General features: G+C 51.0%; 1 protein-coding gene across 5 annotated transcripts in view; it reads left to right on the forward strand.

Annotated features, from left to right (window-relative positions):
- Nucleotides 1-18,947, forward strand: part of TMCO4 (transmembrane and coiled-coil domains 4) — a 91,648-nt gene that overhangs the window by 3,363 nt on the left and 69,338 nt on the right. For all 5 annotated transcript variants that reach the window (XM_070600781.1, XM_070600790.1, XM_070600792.1 and 2 more), the window contains exons 2-5: nucleotides 6,073-6,217; nucleotides 10,905-11,082; nucleotides 17,131-17,305; nucleotides 18,036-18,063. In XM_070600781.1, the coding sequence (XP_070456882.1) occupies nucleotides 10,913-11,082; nucleotides 17,131-17,305; nucleotides 18,036-18,063 (373 nt within the window). In that variant the 5' untranslated portion in view covers nucleotides 6,073-6,217; nucleotides 10,905-10,912. The remainder of the gene's footprint in view (nucleotides 1-6,072; nucleotides 6,218-10,904; nucleotides 11,083-17,130; nucleotides 17,306-18,035; nucleotides 18,064-18,947) is intronic.

Genomic DNA, 18,947 nt, shown 5'->3' on the forward strand with positions numbered 1-18,947 from the left:
GCGCTGATGTCCTGAGCATCGTCCACTCCCCCACTGACCCTCCTAGTCGGGGAGACAGGTGCACAGCAACCAGCCCTTATTCCCGAAAGGAGGCGGGGCAGCCCAGACGAAGCGTGGGGGGCTTCAGAGGTGGCAGGTGTCGCTCTAGCTGGACAGATCCAGGAAAGCTCATGGGAGTCCCTGAGCCCCTGTAGAAAAGTGGAGAAGAACTTGGGTTTGAAGTCACACAGGCCTGGGGGGTACGTCCTCGTATTGCCATTGGCCGGCTCTGCGGCCTTCACCTCTGCAAGCCTCGATTTTCTCATCTGTCAGATGGGGACAGTGGGTCTCTTCCTCATAAGGTTGTCGTGAGGCTGAAATGGGAAATCTTCACTGATGGTGCTAGTCAACTGTCCCTTTGAAAAAGGGCACCGTCAGAGTGTGAGGACCCATGCTGAGAAAAAACAGTGTGGGCCGAGGCCCGAGGTGGGAAACCCAGCGTGGGCTGGAAGGAGCGGAGGGTTCATTTTGGCTGAGGATTGGCTGGAAGAAGGGGAGCGAAGGAAAATGGATAGAAAGGCAGGTTAGGCGCATCCCAGAGGTGCTTGGGGCTGACTGAAAAGTGGAGTGTTAGCCCGTGGGCAGATGGCAGCTGGTAAGATTCTTCTAATTTGGTGGTTTTCAAATTGCGTTTGTAATCTTTTTGGCCACCTCAGGGTATAAACTAGACCAAAGAGAAGCAGTGCACACCATAGTTAAGATGGCTGCCTTTGGGCTAAGACCCAGGCACCTGTTTAAATCCCACGTCGCTTGTCCAGTGACCTTGACCTTCGCTTCTCAGGGCCTCTCTGTCTCCATCTGTAAAATGGAGCTAATAGCACCTGCCTTGTAGGATTCTTGGGAGGAAACGAGATGATGCGTGGAAAGAGGTGGCACATGGCTAACATTTGCCAAGCATTTACTGTTATGATTTTTTTAATTTAAAAAATTTGAATTGTGGGGCCAGCCCAGTGGCATAGTGGTTAAGTTCATGTGCTCAGCTTCAGCGACCTGGGGTTCACAGATTCGGATCCCACACGCAGACCTATGCACCACTCATCAAGCCATGCTGCGGCGGCATCCCACATATAAAGTAGAGGAAGATTGCCATGGATGTTAGCTCAGGGGCAATCTTCCTCACCAAAAAAAAAAAGAAATTATTGTGATAAAATACATAAAATTTACCATCTTAACCATCTTTAAGTGTACAGTTCAAAAGTGTTAGGTATATTCACATTCTTGTGCAACCAATCTCCAGACCTTTTCAATCTGCAAAGCTGAAACCCCATACCCTTTAAATACATGCTCCCTATTCCCCCTCCCTCCAGCCCCTGGTAACCACCATCCTACTTTCTGTCTCTGTGGTTTTGACTACTCTGAATACCTCATATAAATGGAACCATACAGTATTTGTCTTTTTGTGACTGGCTGGTTTCACTTAGTATGTCCTCAAGGTTCATCCATGTTGTAATGCATCAGAATTTCCTTCCTTTTTAAGGCTGAGTAATATTCCCTTGCCTGTATAGACCACATTTTGTTGATCTGTTCATTCATGGATGGACACCTGGGTTGCTTCCACCTTTGAGCTATTGTGAATAATACTGCTATGATCATGGGTGTACAAATATCTTTGTGAGACCCTGCTTTCGATTCTTTGTGTTTACCCAGAAGTAGTATGGTGGATCATTCTGTTATAATTTGAAGCTGGGGCATTAAGGGCTTCCCGCTGTGTCTCCTCTTGCCCACCAGAGCAAGAGAGGGCCCTAGGGTCCTGTGGAGCAGTTTGAGAACCAGTGGATCAAATGAACCATGGCTGTCTTTGCCGTTTCCCCCGCTTCCTTCCCAGGCGGATTTGCCTCTTGAATTTCTTTTTCCTAAAGATTGGCACCTGAGCTAACCACTGTTGCAAATCTTCTTTTTTTTCCTGCTACTTTTTTCTCCCCAAATCCCCCCAGTACATAGCTGCATATTTCACTTGTGGGTCCCTCTAGTTGTGGCATGTGGGACGCCACCTCAACATGGCCTGATGAGCGGTGCCATGTCTGCGCACAGGATCTCAACTGGTGAAACCCTGGGCCGCCAAAGCGGAGCACGTGAACTTAACCACTCGGCCACCAAGCCGGCCCCTTGAATTATTTTTTAATCATCCCACATGGAAAACACCATTCATTCAACCAATGTTTTTAAGTGCCTACTAGACTTCCACGTGGACAGAGGGAGATAGACAATAAGCAATCAGTACAAACAAGTAAGTGATACAGTATGTCTCACAGCGACGTGCTCTGGACCAAACAGAGGAGCCAGGTGAAGGGATTGGGATGAGAGGCTGGGGGCAGGGTGGCTTCACTGAGCTGTGAGATTTGAGCCAAGACCAGAAGGAGGTGAGGGAGTTGGCCGTGTGGTTATCTGGGGGAAGAGCATTCCAGCAGAGGGAACAGCCAATGTAAAGGCCTTGAGGGGGAAGCATGCGTGGTGGGGTCCAGGAGCAGCAAGGAAGATGGTGTGTCTGGAGCAGAATGAGCAAAGGGGAGAGGGGGAGGGCAGATTGCATATGGCCCAGTCGGCATTGTAAGGACCGTAACAGCGTGTGACCAGGGAGTCGGAGGTTTGGAGCAGAGAAGGGACACGATCTGGCTTCAGTTTGGGATGGAGCTCTTTGGATGCTGTGTGGTTGACAGCGAGGGGCGAGGGCAGAAAGACGCAGGAGTCTGGTGAGGAGGCTGCTGTTGGGTTGCACCTGCGAGATGACAGCAGCTTGGACCAGGTGCGAGTAGGGGAGGAATGGAGCAACCATAAATGTGGACAAAAGGTCCCAGAGCCTGGGTATCCCCACCCCCAATGCCACGCTCTCACCCCACCGCACCCCGCCCTCCTCCGGGCTACTGAAGTGAGGTTGGAATGGGAACTTTCCCTCCAAGCCAGCATCCCTTTTTCCTTCTGGTCTGTAGCGGGATTGTCCAAAACCCTCCGGGTTCTTCTCTGTTGACACTGTTGCCATGGAGACCTCCTGAGATGCTGCATTTACCACTGGCTTCCAATTTAACTTCCAGGTAGAGGTGTAGAATGGATGGGTTTCTCCTGAAATGCTGGAGAGGGGCAGTGAACTGGGCCTGCCTAGAACCCTCTCTTCTAGGACCATCTGAAGAGGTCTTATTATGTGCGTGTGTTTTAACTTTGAACTACAATCTTCAGAGTTTCCGGGCTAAGAACAGGGCTGTAGCTCTGTTTGTTGTGAAGGATTTCTTCAGCCGGATGCTCTTCCTTCTCCTTCGCTCCGGAGCAGTTAGTCCTCAGCCTTCCCATGACACCGTAGCTGTCTCTCTAGTAATGCTCATTTTACTGTACTGCGCTCATGTAGAAATTCAGCTGTGAGCAGTTAACTCAGAAAAAGAGGAAGAGAAAGGGAAAGAGAACACAGTCCACCACGCACTCGCGTGCACAGCAAATTTGACCTTGGCCTTTGCTGACTGCTCCAAGTGAAAAAAAGGCCACAGCTGCCTGGCATGTAAAAAAAAAGTCCACTGTTGCATGTGACATTCTAAAGGCCCAGGTCATGGAGTTTTAAGGGTGATTTAAAGGATTTTCAAGGATGGTATTGACCCTATTAGATTTTCTCCTCGGTGCTGACCCTGGAATTTTTCATCTCCCCAAGAAGAAGTCCCACTGTGTGTTTATGGCCTTAGTCAGCAATATTGACCAAGCACCTACTGAGTGTGCTTGTAGAACTGAGAACAGATGTTTGTGGAATGCCCATCTGCCCCTACTACTGACACAAATAACTCAGCCAGTGTTTTCTTTGGTGACAGATAATGTGATCGGTTAGACGAAAATCATAATTGCAGAGCATCAAAATGAAGTCCCACCCAGAGTGACTCCTGTTCATCCCAGATCTGGGCTTTGCGGTCTGGCCACGGGCAAGTGTTTGCGCTAGTTGTTCTCACTGTGTACACGTTGTTTCCCTGAGAGTCGGGGCTCTCCTGGGTCGAGTGTGGACCTTTCTCCGAGTTCCTTGGTGTGTTCACAGCCCCTGTGCAGGGACAAGACCCCTAGGAGACCCCTGGGAGTGGGAGGCTACTCGGTCCATCAGTGACCTCCTGAGCCCAGGGTGCTGCTGGACCAGCTCTGTGCACATTAGGTGCCCCAGGGCACAGAGACACCCGGCCCTGACCGGCAGGGTCTTTTTCTCGCTGCACGAATCTGGTACTCTTGGAATGAGTCTAGCTTCTCAGACACGCTTGAGAATCTCAGTTCAACTTTAGACTGGATCCTAATCCTTCATCAGACCAAGGGGTAGAGGCCCCTGAGGAGTGGTATACACAGCTCAGGTGGCACATGCCCCCCACCCCACAGTTGCCACCACACTTCCTCAGCTGGCGTAGTTTGGGGCCCAGCCCGTCCGACTGGACAATCCATAGAGTTGGAACCGTGGACTCCTCCATCCCGCCATGATGGCTAGCTGAGAATTGTCTGTCACACCACCCCTTGTCCATTTTGTTGATTACAAGTCCCGTTGGTCAAAGGAATGAGACTTAACTGTGACCTCAGCCCCACTGGCTTGGCTGGGCCCTATGGGGCCAGGGTTTTCTGCGACAAAGTACTCCTCTGCTGGGTATCAAGAGCAGAACTGGTTTTTATTAAAAAAATTTTTTTCATTATAAAAGCCCCAATAAGCTCATGACAGAAAATGCTAAAGTTTCAGAAAAATAGAAGAACAAAAACCAATTGCTTCTAGTCCCGCAGCCCCACCACCGAAAGACAATGATCACTGACATTTTGATGTATTTCCTGGTGATCTTTTTGCTCTGTGAAACATTTTCTTAGGACATAACAAGTTGTAGTGTGTTTCCAGTGCTATGCTGTTACCCACCTTTCTGGAAAATAAAACCCCTCATTTGTGGCACTTGCCAATTTCTGTGGTATTCAGACTCCCACTGGGGCCAATTGCAGGCTCTCGGCGTCACTGAACACAGAGTTGGGAAGAGATGCCGCTATGAGCCAGCATCAGCATACCGTATTATAATTTAAAATCGTGTCTGTTTTTCCTGATCTTAAAATCAGTACATGGTCATTATTGAAAATTAATACAACATAAACATATAATGAAAAAAATTAAAATCATCCCAGAATCCACCCTCACCCCACCCTCCGCTTAGAGACAGCCACTGTCACCATCCTCCTTAAAGTCCTAATGGTCCCCTCTCTACAGACAGAGACATTAACAAAATAAACCTCTTCAGAGTTCAAAAGCAATACGTATTTATGGCAGAAAATTGGGGAAATCTAGAAAAGTCTCTGGTATTACACCTTTCAGAGAGAATTTTGGAGGCCCTTCTTGTAGCCATTTTTCTTCTCTGCAGCTTTTGGCCATGGCTGGACTATGGCATGAGTCTCCGAGTTTGTAGGCAGATTCTATGCGTGTTCTCATGCCCCGTAGGAAGGTGACATCCAGGGGAAGGGCATTATCACTGATAATTTATTTAAAACCCCACGCAGGCTTCAAGAAGCAGAAAATATTGTAGTTCCTTGGCGTGGAAAATGGCCATTAGGATGACGCTCAGATTATTTGAAGTTTGGGGGGACCCTGGGTTTGGGGCTCTGTATAGCCCTGGGTAAGTCCAGACACGTGGCCCTGGTTCCATCTCCCTTCCTCATCTGATGCTCGATGGGACTGTAAGAATAGGAGTGCCTTTAGGGAGAGGAATAACCAGGAGCATCCAGCTCTTGCTTAAGCCTAAAAACTAGTTCTCTCATTCGTTCACGTAACAGGCATTTCTGAGCATTCTGTGGCAGTACGTGGTTGGGCACCAGGAGACAGGAATGGAGGACATCCGGGGCCTGCCCTCCACTGCCAGGCTCAGCAAGGAGCTGGCGCAGCAGCCACAGCTCCGGGCACGCGGAGTTGGCACAGACAGTCCACACCAAGAGCCAGGGCCGTGCTGGGTGCGTGGCAGCTGCCTGCCGCCTGCTGAGAAGGTGCAGGTGGAGGAGGCGGTGGGACAGAAGCCCCCTGAGCCTCGGCTAGCTAACCGGCTAACCGATCCGTCTCTTCCGCAGACCTCCAGATCCCACACCGGATGGACCCACAGGCTGGTTTTTCCAGTTTGCTCCCCAGGGCAATTTGCATATTTCTCAAGAAGCTGAACGGCCTGTTTTCAGACTTAGAGAGAGGGCAGGCCCACAGCTGTTTCTTGAAATCTGGGTAAGTATTATTTCTGGGTTCTTTTTCTTCAGAACCCTCGTCATTGTTTAAAATTGTCCTATTTCAAATATGAGTTGATATGGTGTCCGTCTCCCTTCACTGGAACATATCTCCGTGATGGAGGGTCGTTGTCTGTCTAGTCACTGCTGTGTCCCCAGCATGTAGGACGGCGTGTACATAGGTGCCAATACGTGTTTATTAACTAACTGGTTAATTTAAGGTGAGGTGAATATTTCTTTTTAATTTACTTAGACCTTAAGAAAAAGTCTTTAAGATTCTGTAGAGACATCCCGCTGCTTTTTTTTTTAACTTTTTATTTTAAAATAATTATAGATTTACAGGCCATTGCAAAATAGTACCAAAAGCGTGGTCGTTGCCTTTGCAATGAAGTCTGACTCCTGAGCTGGAGGAACTTAGTCCTGCCCCTGGCGTGCCCCGGGCAGCTTCCCCTCCACCCTCCCTCCTTCCCTCCCACCCCTCCACGCCTGCCCTTGTCCAAGCCCTGGCTACACTGAGCACCTTCTTGGTTCTTCAAAAGCATCGTCTCTCTTCTCCCTCGGTCTTGACACAGGCTGTCTCCTCTGCCCAGGACACGCTCTTCCTGCTCACTCACCTCTGTCTGATGTCGCCTTCTCCAGGAAGCCCATTCTGGGTTCCAGCCCCCTCCTTGTATCCTTCTATGTGCGTTTCCCGAGTCACAGCATTTATCCTGCTGGGCTGTCCTGGTCTGTTTGCTTGTCTGTCTCTACCGCTGTCTTGATTCTTCTGCTGGAATAGCCTGTCCCATCTGTGCGCGGGGCTGTCACCCTTACTTCCTGCAGGCGTCCGCTGGAATGGCACCTGTCACCTGCATGCTGTAGTCACCCTCCTACCCCATCACCTCGCATCCCCTCACCTGATTGTTCTTCCCGATCAGCACTTCCTGACCAAAGGTTTACCTGTTTATTTAGTGGACTGTGAAGCGCATGGATCCTACAACCCGATCGCCTGAGGGCGAATCTTGGTACCACCACTTACTAGCTATGTCATATTGGACGAGTTACTTAAGTTATTATTATCATTTTATACCATCATATTATCCCACCAAAATGTAAGCCCCTCGAGAACAGGGAATTTGCCAGTTTTTCCCCCTGAGCTTCCCCAAGACCCAGAATAGGGCACCACACATCACGTACCCATCTTCATTCATCCAGCAAGTAGTTACTGAATGCCGACAATACTCCAGGGTGCTCGGAAAGCGAGGGGTACCAGGGCCCTGCCTCGAGAAGCTTATATCCTATTAGTATACAGAAGTAAACAGATAACTTAAAGATATATCATTTAAGATAAGAATAAGTATTATAAAAATAGAACAGGCTGCTGGGATAGAGGGGTAGAAGTACTTTAGCCTGGGGGGGGGGGTGCAATCAGGGAAGGCCTCTTAGAGGAGGTGACATTCAGGCTGGGGCCAGAACAATGGGAAGGTCAAGGGAAGAGTGTCCCAGGCAGGGAAATGGCAGGTGCAAAGGCCCAGAGGAGGGCCCAGCTTGTGCATTTGAAAGCAGAAAGCCAGCCACTGTGGCTGTAGCGTGGTGAACAAGTTGGGCCTGGGGGCATGAGATGGAGCTTAGAGGCCAGGAGGAGCGGCATCACAGGGCCGTATAGGCCATCGGAAGAGGACTGATGCTCATCCTGGAAAGCCTTCGGAGGGTATTAAGCAGGCAAGTGACGTGACTGGTATATATGACGAAAAGGCCGCTCTGGCTGCTGTGTAGAGAATGGATTATAGGGCATCAAGAGTGTATTTTGTTGAATGAATGAGTGAATTTGGCCTGAGCTGAGCTTTTCGTGTGCTAAGCACATCGCTCTCCCCCGTGGTAGAGGCAGGCCAGCTCATGTGTCTCTGATGAGCAGGCTGTTTCTTCTTGAACTAGGAACTAACGTGGGGCTTCCCAGATACCAGCCCAATGAAGTACCGTCTTGAGCGCCTCTGGGTAATAGGTGCAGTTGCCACAGCCTCGAAATGGCATATGGAGTTGACTAAACGTAGTGGAAATTGCTAAACCTGCTGACATCATGGCTGCGTGCTGCACCTGGTGCTGTCCTCGGTTCGTGGCTTGTTGCTGTCCGTTTTGTCCACCACTGTGGTCTGAGCTGATACTCTGAGCCAGAGAAATCTGCTACAAATCTCAAACTTGGGTTCCTGGACCAACCGTTGGAGGCCAGTCTTGCTGGGTGATGTTGGTCAAGATCTTAACCTCTCTGGGCCTCAATTTCTCCATCTGAAACAGGCTAAGGAGGATCCCTGTGCTAACATAGAGGAAAAAGCATGGGATTTGGAGCCAAAACTCTGGTTTGTGTAAAGTGCTGTGTAACTTTGAGAAAATCACTTGGCCTCTCTGAGCCTGTTCCTCAGTTATAGGAGGGAATCATGGTGGCTCACATCCTGCTTAACGTTACTTGGTAGTTGTGAGAATTAGATGGATTGGAAAGTGCTTTGTGAACTGTTATGAGCTATACAGGTGTTGTTTTTTTACTTTTAACTACCCTAGGGTTATTTTGAAAAGATGCTGAAATGTTAGCTCTGGACAGACTTTTAAATAACTCCTCCCTAGAAATAATATTTTGAGAACAAAAATTTTTCTTGCTCAGCTGAATGAGAACAAATTTATGGACCAAAATCAGTGCAGAGTGTGGGCATTAGACTAGAAACCTCCGGATGATATGACGAATGTTTAAAACAAGGTGGCCAAGAGCTCCGGCTTCGGGCTCTGCTCTGCCTTTCACTGGCTGTGTGACCCGGGCCCAGTTGCTTCTCCTCTGAGCCTGTTTCCTCCTTTGCAAACTGGACATGGAAACCCCTGGCTCGCGGAGTTGGCTGAGACCGTGCATGTTAACACTGCAGCCCCAGGGCCTGGCACTCAGCCACGGCTCCGTAAGGCTGGCTCGTACTGTTATTGATAACCGGCACTGTGCTGAGCGTTTCATTTCTTTGTTTGTTATTTTATGCATTATTTCTTTAAGAAGCATTTATGTTGCATGAGCCCTGATCCAGGCGCTATTCTAAGTGCTTTGAAAATACTAACCCGCGTGGCTCTTTACGGCTAACACAGCTCTTGCAGGCAGATACTGTTAGAGTCCCATTTGCAGGGGAAGGAATCTAAGGACAGAGAGGTCGTGTTGCCCGAGGCCCCGTATTTATTAGACGGAGGTGTTTGGATTCCCACCTAGGTCTCTCTGGTCCGGAGCCTGCATTCGCATCCCTAATGCCCTGTGGTCAAGGCTGCTGCCCTTCTGGGTACCTGCTCCCAGAGCCCTTCCCGCCCCTCGGATGCCTGGCTTGGCTTGGTTTGTCCCCTCCCCTCCCTTCCTCACTTCCTCTCCTGCCCCTGGGAAGGAAGGAAAGAACAAAGTGAGGGGGAGCAGGAGGGGAAGGACACCTCCCTCCCTGCCTCCCTCCTTCTCTCTTTCCTTCCTTTCATTGAAGTACAACATACATAGAGTGCACAAGTCTTAAGTATACAGCTCCGTGAATTTTTACATATATTTATACCCATGTAGTCACTACCGGGTCAAGATACAGAACGTTTCCACCCCCCGAAGGCTCCCTATGCCCCTTCTGAGCCAATACGCACTCCCTCCCACGGGCAACCTCTCTGCTAACTTCTGTCACTTTAGATTGGTTTGACCCATTCTTCAGGTTCATATGAACAAATCTTACAGTATGTACTCTCTCGTGAGTGGCTGTCTGCTCATCATTCTGTCTTTGAGATTCACCCATGCTGTTGTGGTTAGCTGGACTTTGTTCTGTTTCATTGCCCTGTAATATTCCACGGTATGGATATGACTCAGTTTATCCATTCTGCTGTGGGTGCTCGTGTGGGTCGTTTCCAGTTTGGGACTATGATGAACGAAGCTTCTACAAATGTGCATGTACGTGCCTTTTGGTGGCCATACGCCCTCGTATCTCAGGAGTGAAATTGCTGGGGCATAGAGAAGAGGTATGTTTAGCTTTAGCGGAGAATGTCAAACCACTTTCCAAATGTTTGTACCAATTCACACTCCCGCCAGCAGTGTGTGAAAGTCCTCTTTGCTCCTTGTTCTCGTCAGCACTTGGTATTGTCGGTCTTTTTAGTTTTAGCCATTCTGATAGGTGGATGGCACTATCTCATTGGGGTTTTAATTTCCATTTCTCTGATGACTAATTTACGCTCCCACCGGTAGTGAATGGAGGTTCTCTTTGTCCCTTATCCTCATCAACACTTGGTATTGTCAGTCTTTTAATTTTAGCCCTTCTGATGGGTGGGTAGTAGTGTCTCATTGGGGTTGTAATTTCTATTTCTCTGATGGCTAATGATGTTGAACACCTTTGCACATGCTCATTGACCATTGAATATCTTTTATCAAGTACCTGTTCAAGTCTTTTGCCGTTTTTTAATTTGCTTCATTTCTTTTGCTTGATGACTTATAGCTAAGAGTTGTTTATACACTATGGATACAAATCCCTTGTTGACATACGTATTGAAAATATCTGCCCCCAGTCCTGGGTGTGTGCTTTCACTCTGTTAAAGGTGATGTATAGAAGCTCTTCATGTTAATGAAGGCTAATTTGTGAAGCTTTGCTTTTGTGATTGGTAACGTCCGTGTGCTATTTAAGTAACCTTTGCCTGTGCCCTGGATGCATTTATCACCGGCATTTTTCCTGCAGGGCTGGACATGGCCTCATGGGGCAGATCGCGCTGCAGGCTGCCTCAGGGGGCCGAGCCAGCTGTGGAGGGGGAGCCACATCTGCCCACGGGCCGGGACCTGACCGAGGCCAACCGCTTCGCCTATGCCGCCCTGGGCAGCGTCTCTCTGTCCCAGCTGTTTCCAGAACCTGAGCAAAGGTGAGTGCTTTTGTCTCGGGGGGAAGGCCGTGCTTCTTCAGGGAGGCGATTCCTGACAGCCCAGCAGCCTGCCGGGTGCTAATGGCGACTCCAAAGGAGAGAAAGTGAGTGTCCCTGCCTTTAAGGAGGGACACGACCCAGTAATAGGATAGGAACCCTCGTTCAGCGTGGCATATGAACGACATCCCTCGTTTATACCCGCACCAAGCACTTTCTGAGCACCTGCTGTCGTCCAGGCCCCATCTGAAGTCCATGGAAGCTACACGTGAACGAGATGAGCAAGGCAGACGCCATCCCTGCCCTCAGGCAGGACACAGTCTAACAGGAGGATGAGATATTTAGGCATTCATGCAACATGCCTTCGTTGAGCACCCACTGTGCGCTGGGTCTGGGCCCTGCGGAGAAAACAAAAAAAAGCCCTGGCTCCTGCCCTCCTAGTACTTACAATCTAGGGTGTGCCCAGAGGACTGATTTTAGTAGTGGACAGATGGGGTCAGTGCCATGACGGGTATCATGGGAGCAAAGGAGTGACAAGTTTAATGACGGCGTTAACATCTGTCCTTGCCGATATCTAGCATGTGCGTGTCAGTAGTACATTTGGAGTCTGAATAGCAGGGTCGTTGAGAGCTTGGCCTTCAAGGATTCTGTGGGGAGAGAGTTTAGAGGCAGGAAGAGGCCACTTAGGAGGCTGATGAAGTCGTCCAGGGAACGCAGGACAGTGACCGAGAGGTGGAGTGGGCACAGGGGAGACCGACTTTCCTGGGGGAGAATGGAGTCCCTGTGGGGACAGGCTGGATGTGGTGGGCAGGGCAGAGGGGGGAGCTGACTTTGCCCCCAAAGGTCAAGGCGGGGAGGGGGGCCTGGGAGCGCAGAGATATTGTTACTGAGATGAGGAGAAACAGGTCGGGGCAGGAAATGACAAGTTTTTGCAGCTGCAATGTTTTCAAGACCCCCCTGGGGTCCCCCATGAGTAAACTTGCCCGTGACTTGGGTCCTAGCTGGGATATTTTGTTTGTTTTGGTTTTTGTCTTTGTTTTTCCCACTGGACCAAACACTTGAGCTTACTCCTCTCCTCGGGGGTCCCCCCCCAGAAGCCTCCCTGACTCTCGGCACCCGCAGCCCAGGGTGTTTCTGCACCTGTGTGCCCATCGCATTCCGCTGGGACTCTGCCCACATCCGCCCTGCCTGCCATTGGGGCTCCTGAGGGCAGGGGTGACCCCGTTCCCCTCTGAGTCCCCAGTGCCTTGTGCACAGCTTGGCGTAGCAAAGATGCTCAGCAAAGCTTCATGAGAAGAAGGGATGGATAAATTCTGTCACAGGAGACATTCCATGGGCTTTCGACTCTGGGTTCAAATCCTCCCTCTGCCACTTTCCAGCTGCGTATACCCTGAGGCAGCTTATTTAACTTCCCTAAGCATCAGTCTCTTCATCTGTGGAATGGGACTAATGATACCTACCCTCAGGGTGATTCCAAGAATTAAATGAGATAACATAGATAAAGCACACAGCACAGTGCCTGGCACATAGTAGGTGCTTAGTAAATGGTAGTGGTTGCTTGCTAACTCTGGGAACTTATTTTATTTGCCTCAGTTTCCTCCTCAAATGGAGACAATACTGGAACTTACCCCTACAGGCAGGGTATTTTGGGCTGCAAATACAGGACACTATACTAAAAGAGATTTAAGCTGCAGGAGATTTGTTTTTCTCACTTAAAAAGAAATCCGAAGGTAGATAGTTCCAGGGTTGGTTCCGTGCCTCAAAAGGCCTTTGGGCTGGCTTCTCTGCAGTTCTCTTGGCCTTCCCCTCCTGGTCACAAAATGGCTACTGCAGCTCCATACATCACACCCTCACAAAACAAGCCCTAAGGCAGGGATTCTCTTCAAGTCTTTCATCAGGGAGGAGATCTTCCCTGGAATACCCTAAGAAGGCTTCCCCTTTTGTGTCATTGGCTAGATCCAGTCACATCCCCAAGCCTCACCTGCAAGGGAGGCTGTGAAAAACTAAAGGCATGCACCATTTTCAACCACCACCATGGGAGGGGGGTTCTGGCCAGGAACAAGGGGCTGGGGAATTACTGCTGCAGAGAAACAGCATCCGTCAGAGAGGGCGGTGTGAGGAGGGAGCGTGTTGATGGCCCCTCATAGCTTGCAAAGAGCTACTGCCAGACAAATGTTGGATGTTCTCATTATTAATAGTGAAACCACCCACTTTATCTAGAGGTTAGAAAATATTTCATTGGATGTTCTGTTCCCAAGCGAGCCAGCATCCCGTCTCCTGCAAGGGTCGGGCTCTCTCCCTGCTCTGGCCCGAACCTGTGCTGTGTCTGGGAAGCCTCCATCGTTCTAGAAGTTTCCCCTGACTTGACAAACCCCTACCTGATAAGCTGGTACATAGGCCAGGAAAAGCGTTGTGTACTTTGTTCACATAAACCACTATTGATGAACGTGGACTGTGTACCAGGCCTGTGCTGAGCACCCCCAGGGAGGGCCCAGAGAGGAGGCACTTCTTGTCCTGTGGCCCCATCCAGGTATCGTTCCAAGCACACCTGGCTGTCGCTAGCTGGAAGCACTTGCCTTGGGGCGTGTCCTGCCTGAGAGTTTCCGATTAGGTATGCCAACTGTTTCCACGTGGTTGAACTCAGTTTTCTTAGGCACAAAACACACTTTAAAGACGGCCTCATCTTTTTCACAGCCCAGATCCGCTGTTGGTTGCAGTAATCTTTAGAAAACACTCTGTGGCAGGTTTTCTCCACAAGGGACATAAAAGCGAGCCTTTGAAATATTTCTTTCTTATGCATGCTGTCAACATCACATATGTCGTTCCCTACGATTAACTCCATTTGTTAACCATGGAGAAATTAAGGGGGTAGAACAGGGGTGGGCAGACTTTTTCTGGTAAGGGTTGGGTATTCTAGGCTGGCGGGCCCTGTCATCTCTGTCGCAGTCACTCAGCCCTGCCCTTGTAGCCAACAATCAGCCAGAGACAGTCGGTAAGGGAGTGGGCATGACTGTGTTCCAATGAAACTTAATTTACAAAAACGGGCCACAGGCCAGGCTCGGCCCCTGGAAAGTAGGAGGGACTTTGCACTCGGAGTCAGGAACCCACAGAGTCCACCCCCACCCAGTCTCCACCGAATCCACCCCATCCCGGCGGGGAGACCTTGATACAGCATTCGATCTGTGCAGCCCGGCACTCCATCTGCGGCGGGCGGTAAGGATGAAAGGGGGTGTTCCAGGCACCTGCCGGGCCAGCGCCGGCCCATGGGGAGTGTAGTCATCTCCAGGGAGGGGCAGGGTCCGCAGGGGTTAAGCGTGGCCCCTGGGGTCAGGGTCTGAGTGTCCTTATCTCTAGAATGGGGATAAAAATAGCACCTCCCTCCCTCATGGGGTCAACAGACACAGGCCGTGTGTCGGAAGCACTTCACGCAGGGACGGAGGGATGGAGAGTGGCTCTGTGGTTGTCATTTGTTGTCAGTGTTGCTGCTGATTTTCATGCATCTCGACTAGACCATTAACTGCTTTAGAAGCGATTACCAAGGCCCAGCCGATCTAAAATGCTGTGTTATCTGATAGATTACTGTACTGCCACTTTAGTCATTCATTTGTTCATTGAAAGAAACACGTATCTAGTGCTTTATCTGTGCCAGGTATTTTTCTAAGCACATGACAAATGTTAGCTTAGTTATTCCTTTCAACAACCCCATGCAATAGGTCTCATCATTATCACCACTGTTTTACAGATAAAGCAACTGAGGCACAGAGAGGTTAAGTAACTTGTCCAAGATCACATAACTAGTGGCAGAGCTGGCATTGGAACCAGAGTTTGTGCTCTTTACCCCTCCGTTCTCGTTATGAGATGCTTCTCTCCATCCAAGACTTTCTTCCTGGACGCAGGGCCAGGCCGTGCTGTTGCCCTGAGCCCTTTCTGCATATAAGTTTTCCCCTAAGTCATGTGCAATTCACTTAATCAACTCCTGTCCCCGGGACACACCCACATGCCATCCTGAGATAACCCCAGCAATTGCAGTGGGGTAAGTTATAATAGCTGCAACGCAGTAGCTAACATTTACTGAGGAGCTAAGGTTATCAGGTGCCAGTGCTGTTACCCTATCATTTAATCTTTCCGACCAACCTTTGAGGCAAGTCCTGTTATCATCTGCATTTTACAGCAGAGGAAAATGGAGCTACGAGAAGCGAAGTAGGGGCATGAAGCCAGTCACGGAGAGAGCCAGGACACCCCCAGAGCATCAGGCATCAGAGCCCAACTCTGAACCCCATTCTCCTCTGGGTCACCTTATAAATAAAAGTAATGATGCTAGCTGACCTCAGCTGAGCATCTGCTCAGGCCCAGCCCCGCCCTGATGCTTTCTATGTATCATCTCATTTAATCCTCAAACCGCTTAATGAAATTGGTCTCTTAAACCCCTTTGCAGATAAGGAAGCTGAGGCACAGAGAGGTCAGGTTACTTTTGCAAGGTGCTCCATCGCTCAGCTCTCCCTTCAGGAGTGAAGGGCTCTCCCCAGCTGCTGAGAGGGCTGCCCACACAGCCTGGGCCTGCCTGCCTCAGCTGGAGAGAGCCACCTCGCCCCAGGTTCTGCCCCCTTTCCTGAGGTGGCCTTTGTCCAATGACTGGCCGATGTGGGGGTATAAAGGCCTGCCCTCTCGCCCACTATGGGCAGCTCTGAAGGGCCAGCCCACCTTCAGAATCCCCTGCAGGATTGGCTGAGGTTTCCGTTGAGGCTGCATCACAGCTTGACAGCTCCCCTGCCCAGGCCTGCGTCCTCCCTGCCCTCCTACAGGTGTTGATGCCAAGGGGATCCCTAATCATCTCCATTTCAGAGCTGCTTCCTTGGGACCTGGACCATGGCAGCAATGGGGCCAGGATTAGTGCCTGAGTCCTTCACCACTCCCGTCGCGGACCCCAGCCTGCAGAGGTCTCTCCACTCGGGTTTCAGCCCCAGCAGCTCTGAGGACTGGGATGGCCGGGCTACCTGGGAGCCCTGGGGGCCAGGCCGAGTGGTGCAGGCAGGGAGCATCCTGGGATCGTCCCCACCACCAGGGAGCTCTGTTTGTTTCTGGGAGGCCTGATTCCACCCTCATGTGGTCAGAACGTGGGGTGCAGACCCCGGGGGGGGATGCCCCAGGACAGGGCAGGTGAGGCAGGCTGGGGCACTGGTTTGGAGATAGACCTGGCTTCTAGGTCTCAGCCTTTTCTCTGGACGCGTATGATCACCTCCTGATTGACTCTCCAGCGCTCTCACTGCCACGAGTGGCAGCTGTGAATCCAAGCCTGATGTGGACTTGGCCACAGTCCCCAAAATGCTGTGTGCTTCCCGCACCTGTGTCGCAGCTCCTGGGGCGTCTTCTCCCCTGGAGTGCCCCACCCATCCCCCCACCCAGGGACTCCTGTGGGCCTCAACTCAAATGCACGCCGTGGACAGAGACCCCATGGTGGCAGTGGGCACGGTGGGAGGACAGACTCTTCGTCTGCACTTTATCCCCTTCTGTCGCAGCTGACTTTCCCAGGAAGCACGTCCTCGGGGGTTTCCAGCAGCAGCAGATCTCCTGTGGGAAGCCTTTGCTCGTCGCTGCCCGCTGCCTACGCAGGTCGATCGGGGGCTCCCTCTCTGGACTCATGGGGGCTTGACTCCTGCCTCTGTCCTAGCGTATCACGGCCCTAGGATCAGTTAGTTACGTCCCTGCCTCCACCCTGCTGTGAGCTTCTCATCAGAGGCTGCATCTTGCTCATCTTTGATCCTCCGCCTCCAGCGCAGCCCCCGGCTCAGGCTGGCCCCAGGGAGTGTGGTCGGTAGCTGCTCGTTGACCTCCTTCCTGTGGCTTATCGGCCTGTTTGGTAAAAGTTTTGGTGGCGGAGAAGCTGAAGTCGGGTGTTTGGCTCTCCCTGAACTCCGTGGCCCGCAGTCACCACGGGCTTTCTGTACGTGCCGGCTGTTCTCGTCCGTGAACGCATCTGACCTAAACCTCCCAGGGCCTTGTGAGATGCACGTTCCGGGAAGCGGTGGGCTCTGAGCCGTGTCTGTCTTTCAGCTCCTTCTGCACAGAGTTTGTGGCGGGCCTGGTGAAGTGGCTGGAGTTGTCTGAAGCCGTCTTGCCAACCATGACAGCTTTTGCCAACGGCCTGGGAGGCGAAGGAGCAGACATGTTTGCTCAGATTTTATTGAAGGACCCCATCTTGAAGGACAACCCGTTGGTGATCATTCAGGTACACCCTCCACCCAGGGGGCAGCTGCGGGGGGAAGTAGAAGCTTATTTCCTTTCAAACTCAGTCGGAAATCACTTCCGTGGGGCAGGGTGGTTGAAAGATAAAATATTCAATGTGATAATATCAAATTATCATTATTAAATATTTACTATTGATTTAATTTATTACTTGAAGAGTGCTTATTAGATGCTAGTACCTTTACAAATATTCACTCATTTAATTCTCAAAGCAACTTTTGGAGCTAGGTAGTATGATCATCTCCATTTTAGATGAGAAAAAGTGAGGCACAGAGAGGTAAAGTAACTTGTTCCAGGTCGTGCAGCTGACAAGCGGCCGAGCCAGGCTTTGCACCTGGGCAGTCTGATTCCAGAGCCCATGCTCCTGAGCGCCAAGCTCCGGTGCCTCTTTTCGGAAGCAGAGCTTTGCTGTGTGCCCATGGGCATGTCAGTCACCTGCTCTGTGCAGTTGGAGCGGGCAGAAGCTTGACATGGGCTGTTGGTGGGTCACGTGAGCAGATTTACGACGGCCCTCCCTGTCCTTCTTGTCACTGTGGGAATTCTCACACATTGGTTTCTTTCTTTATCTGCTTGTGTGTCTGGCTCACCCTAGAATATAGGGCAGAGATATTTTGTCTGCCTTGTTCTCCCACTGAGTGAGTGTCAATAAATATTTGTCGAATGAGCAGGCTGATTCCATTTCAAATTGCTAATTCCTGTTACTTTTCCCCCAGGACCTTCTGAGCTTCTCACTCAAGGATGGTGAGTTGATTTCCTAAGTTCTGTACATTGTGGGCGCTCGTCTTCTCCTTTGGCCAGTAAAGCCAGTGATACGTGTTGCCCGCTGTGGCCGGTCCCTCATGGTCCTTTTGGTGAAGAAAGGAAATGGAACCCGGTCTAGTCGGGGAGCCGGGGAGCGCTTCCTTTGTGCTGAGTGCTGCTGGTGCTTCCTGGCTGTTGTTTCGTTTATGCCCCGTGGTTCTCCCTTCTAAGCCGCTCTGAACCTGGTCCCTTCCCATCTCCACCCCCTACCCTGTCTGACCACTATCACCCCCTCCTGAATGACAGCAGGGTCTCCTCACTGGTTGTCCTGTGGCCCCTCTGGCCAGCAGTTTGTTCTCTTCCCTGCAACACGAATGATCTTTCCAGATGCACCTCTGACCACACTGCGTCCCGGCTCCCGCTTGGGGACTCCGGCAGCACTCAGGGGAAAGACCAGCCCCTCTGGGTGGCCCTGGCGGGCTGGCCCCGACCATACCTCATCTCTCACCATACTCCCCTCCCAATCCCACACTGGCCTCCTCAGTGCCCTGCGTGGGACACCGTAGCATCTGTGCATGTGCCCTTTGGCTGGTGACAGCCTCATGCCCCTCTCGCCCCTTGGCTCTGCCTGTCGCTCCTCCCTCTGCTCGTCAGCAGTCCTTAGGGAGCTCTCCAGGCCACTCCCCCGGCTCTGTGTCACCCAAGGTTGCAGTTGAACAGCTGGTTCCCTGCCTCTTTGCTTAGTAACTGGCTTCCCCTCCAGCCCCCAAGCTCCATGTGGGCAGGACCCGTCCAGTTTTCTTCACCATGTGCTTCTAAGCCAGCACCTGCAGGTCACACACGCCGTAAACATCATTCAATGAATTAATGAGATAGATCTTACT

Source organism: Equus przewalskii, chromosome 2 (genome assembly GCF_037783145.1).
Source record: "Equus przewalskii isolate Varuska chromosome 2, EquPr2, whole genome shotgun sequence".
NCBI classification, from domain to species: domain Eukaryota; kingdom Metazoa; phylum Chordata; class Mammalia; order Perissodactyla; family Equidae; genus Equus; species Equus przewalskii.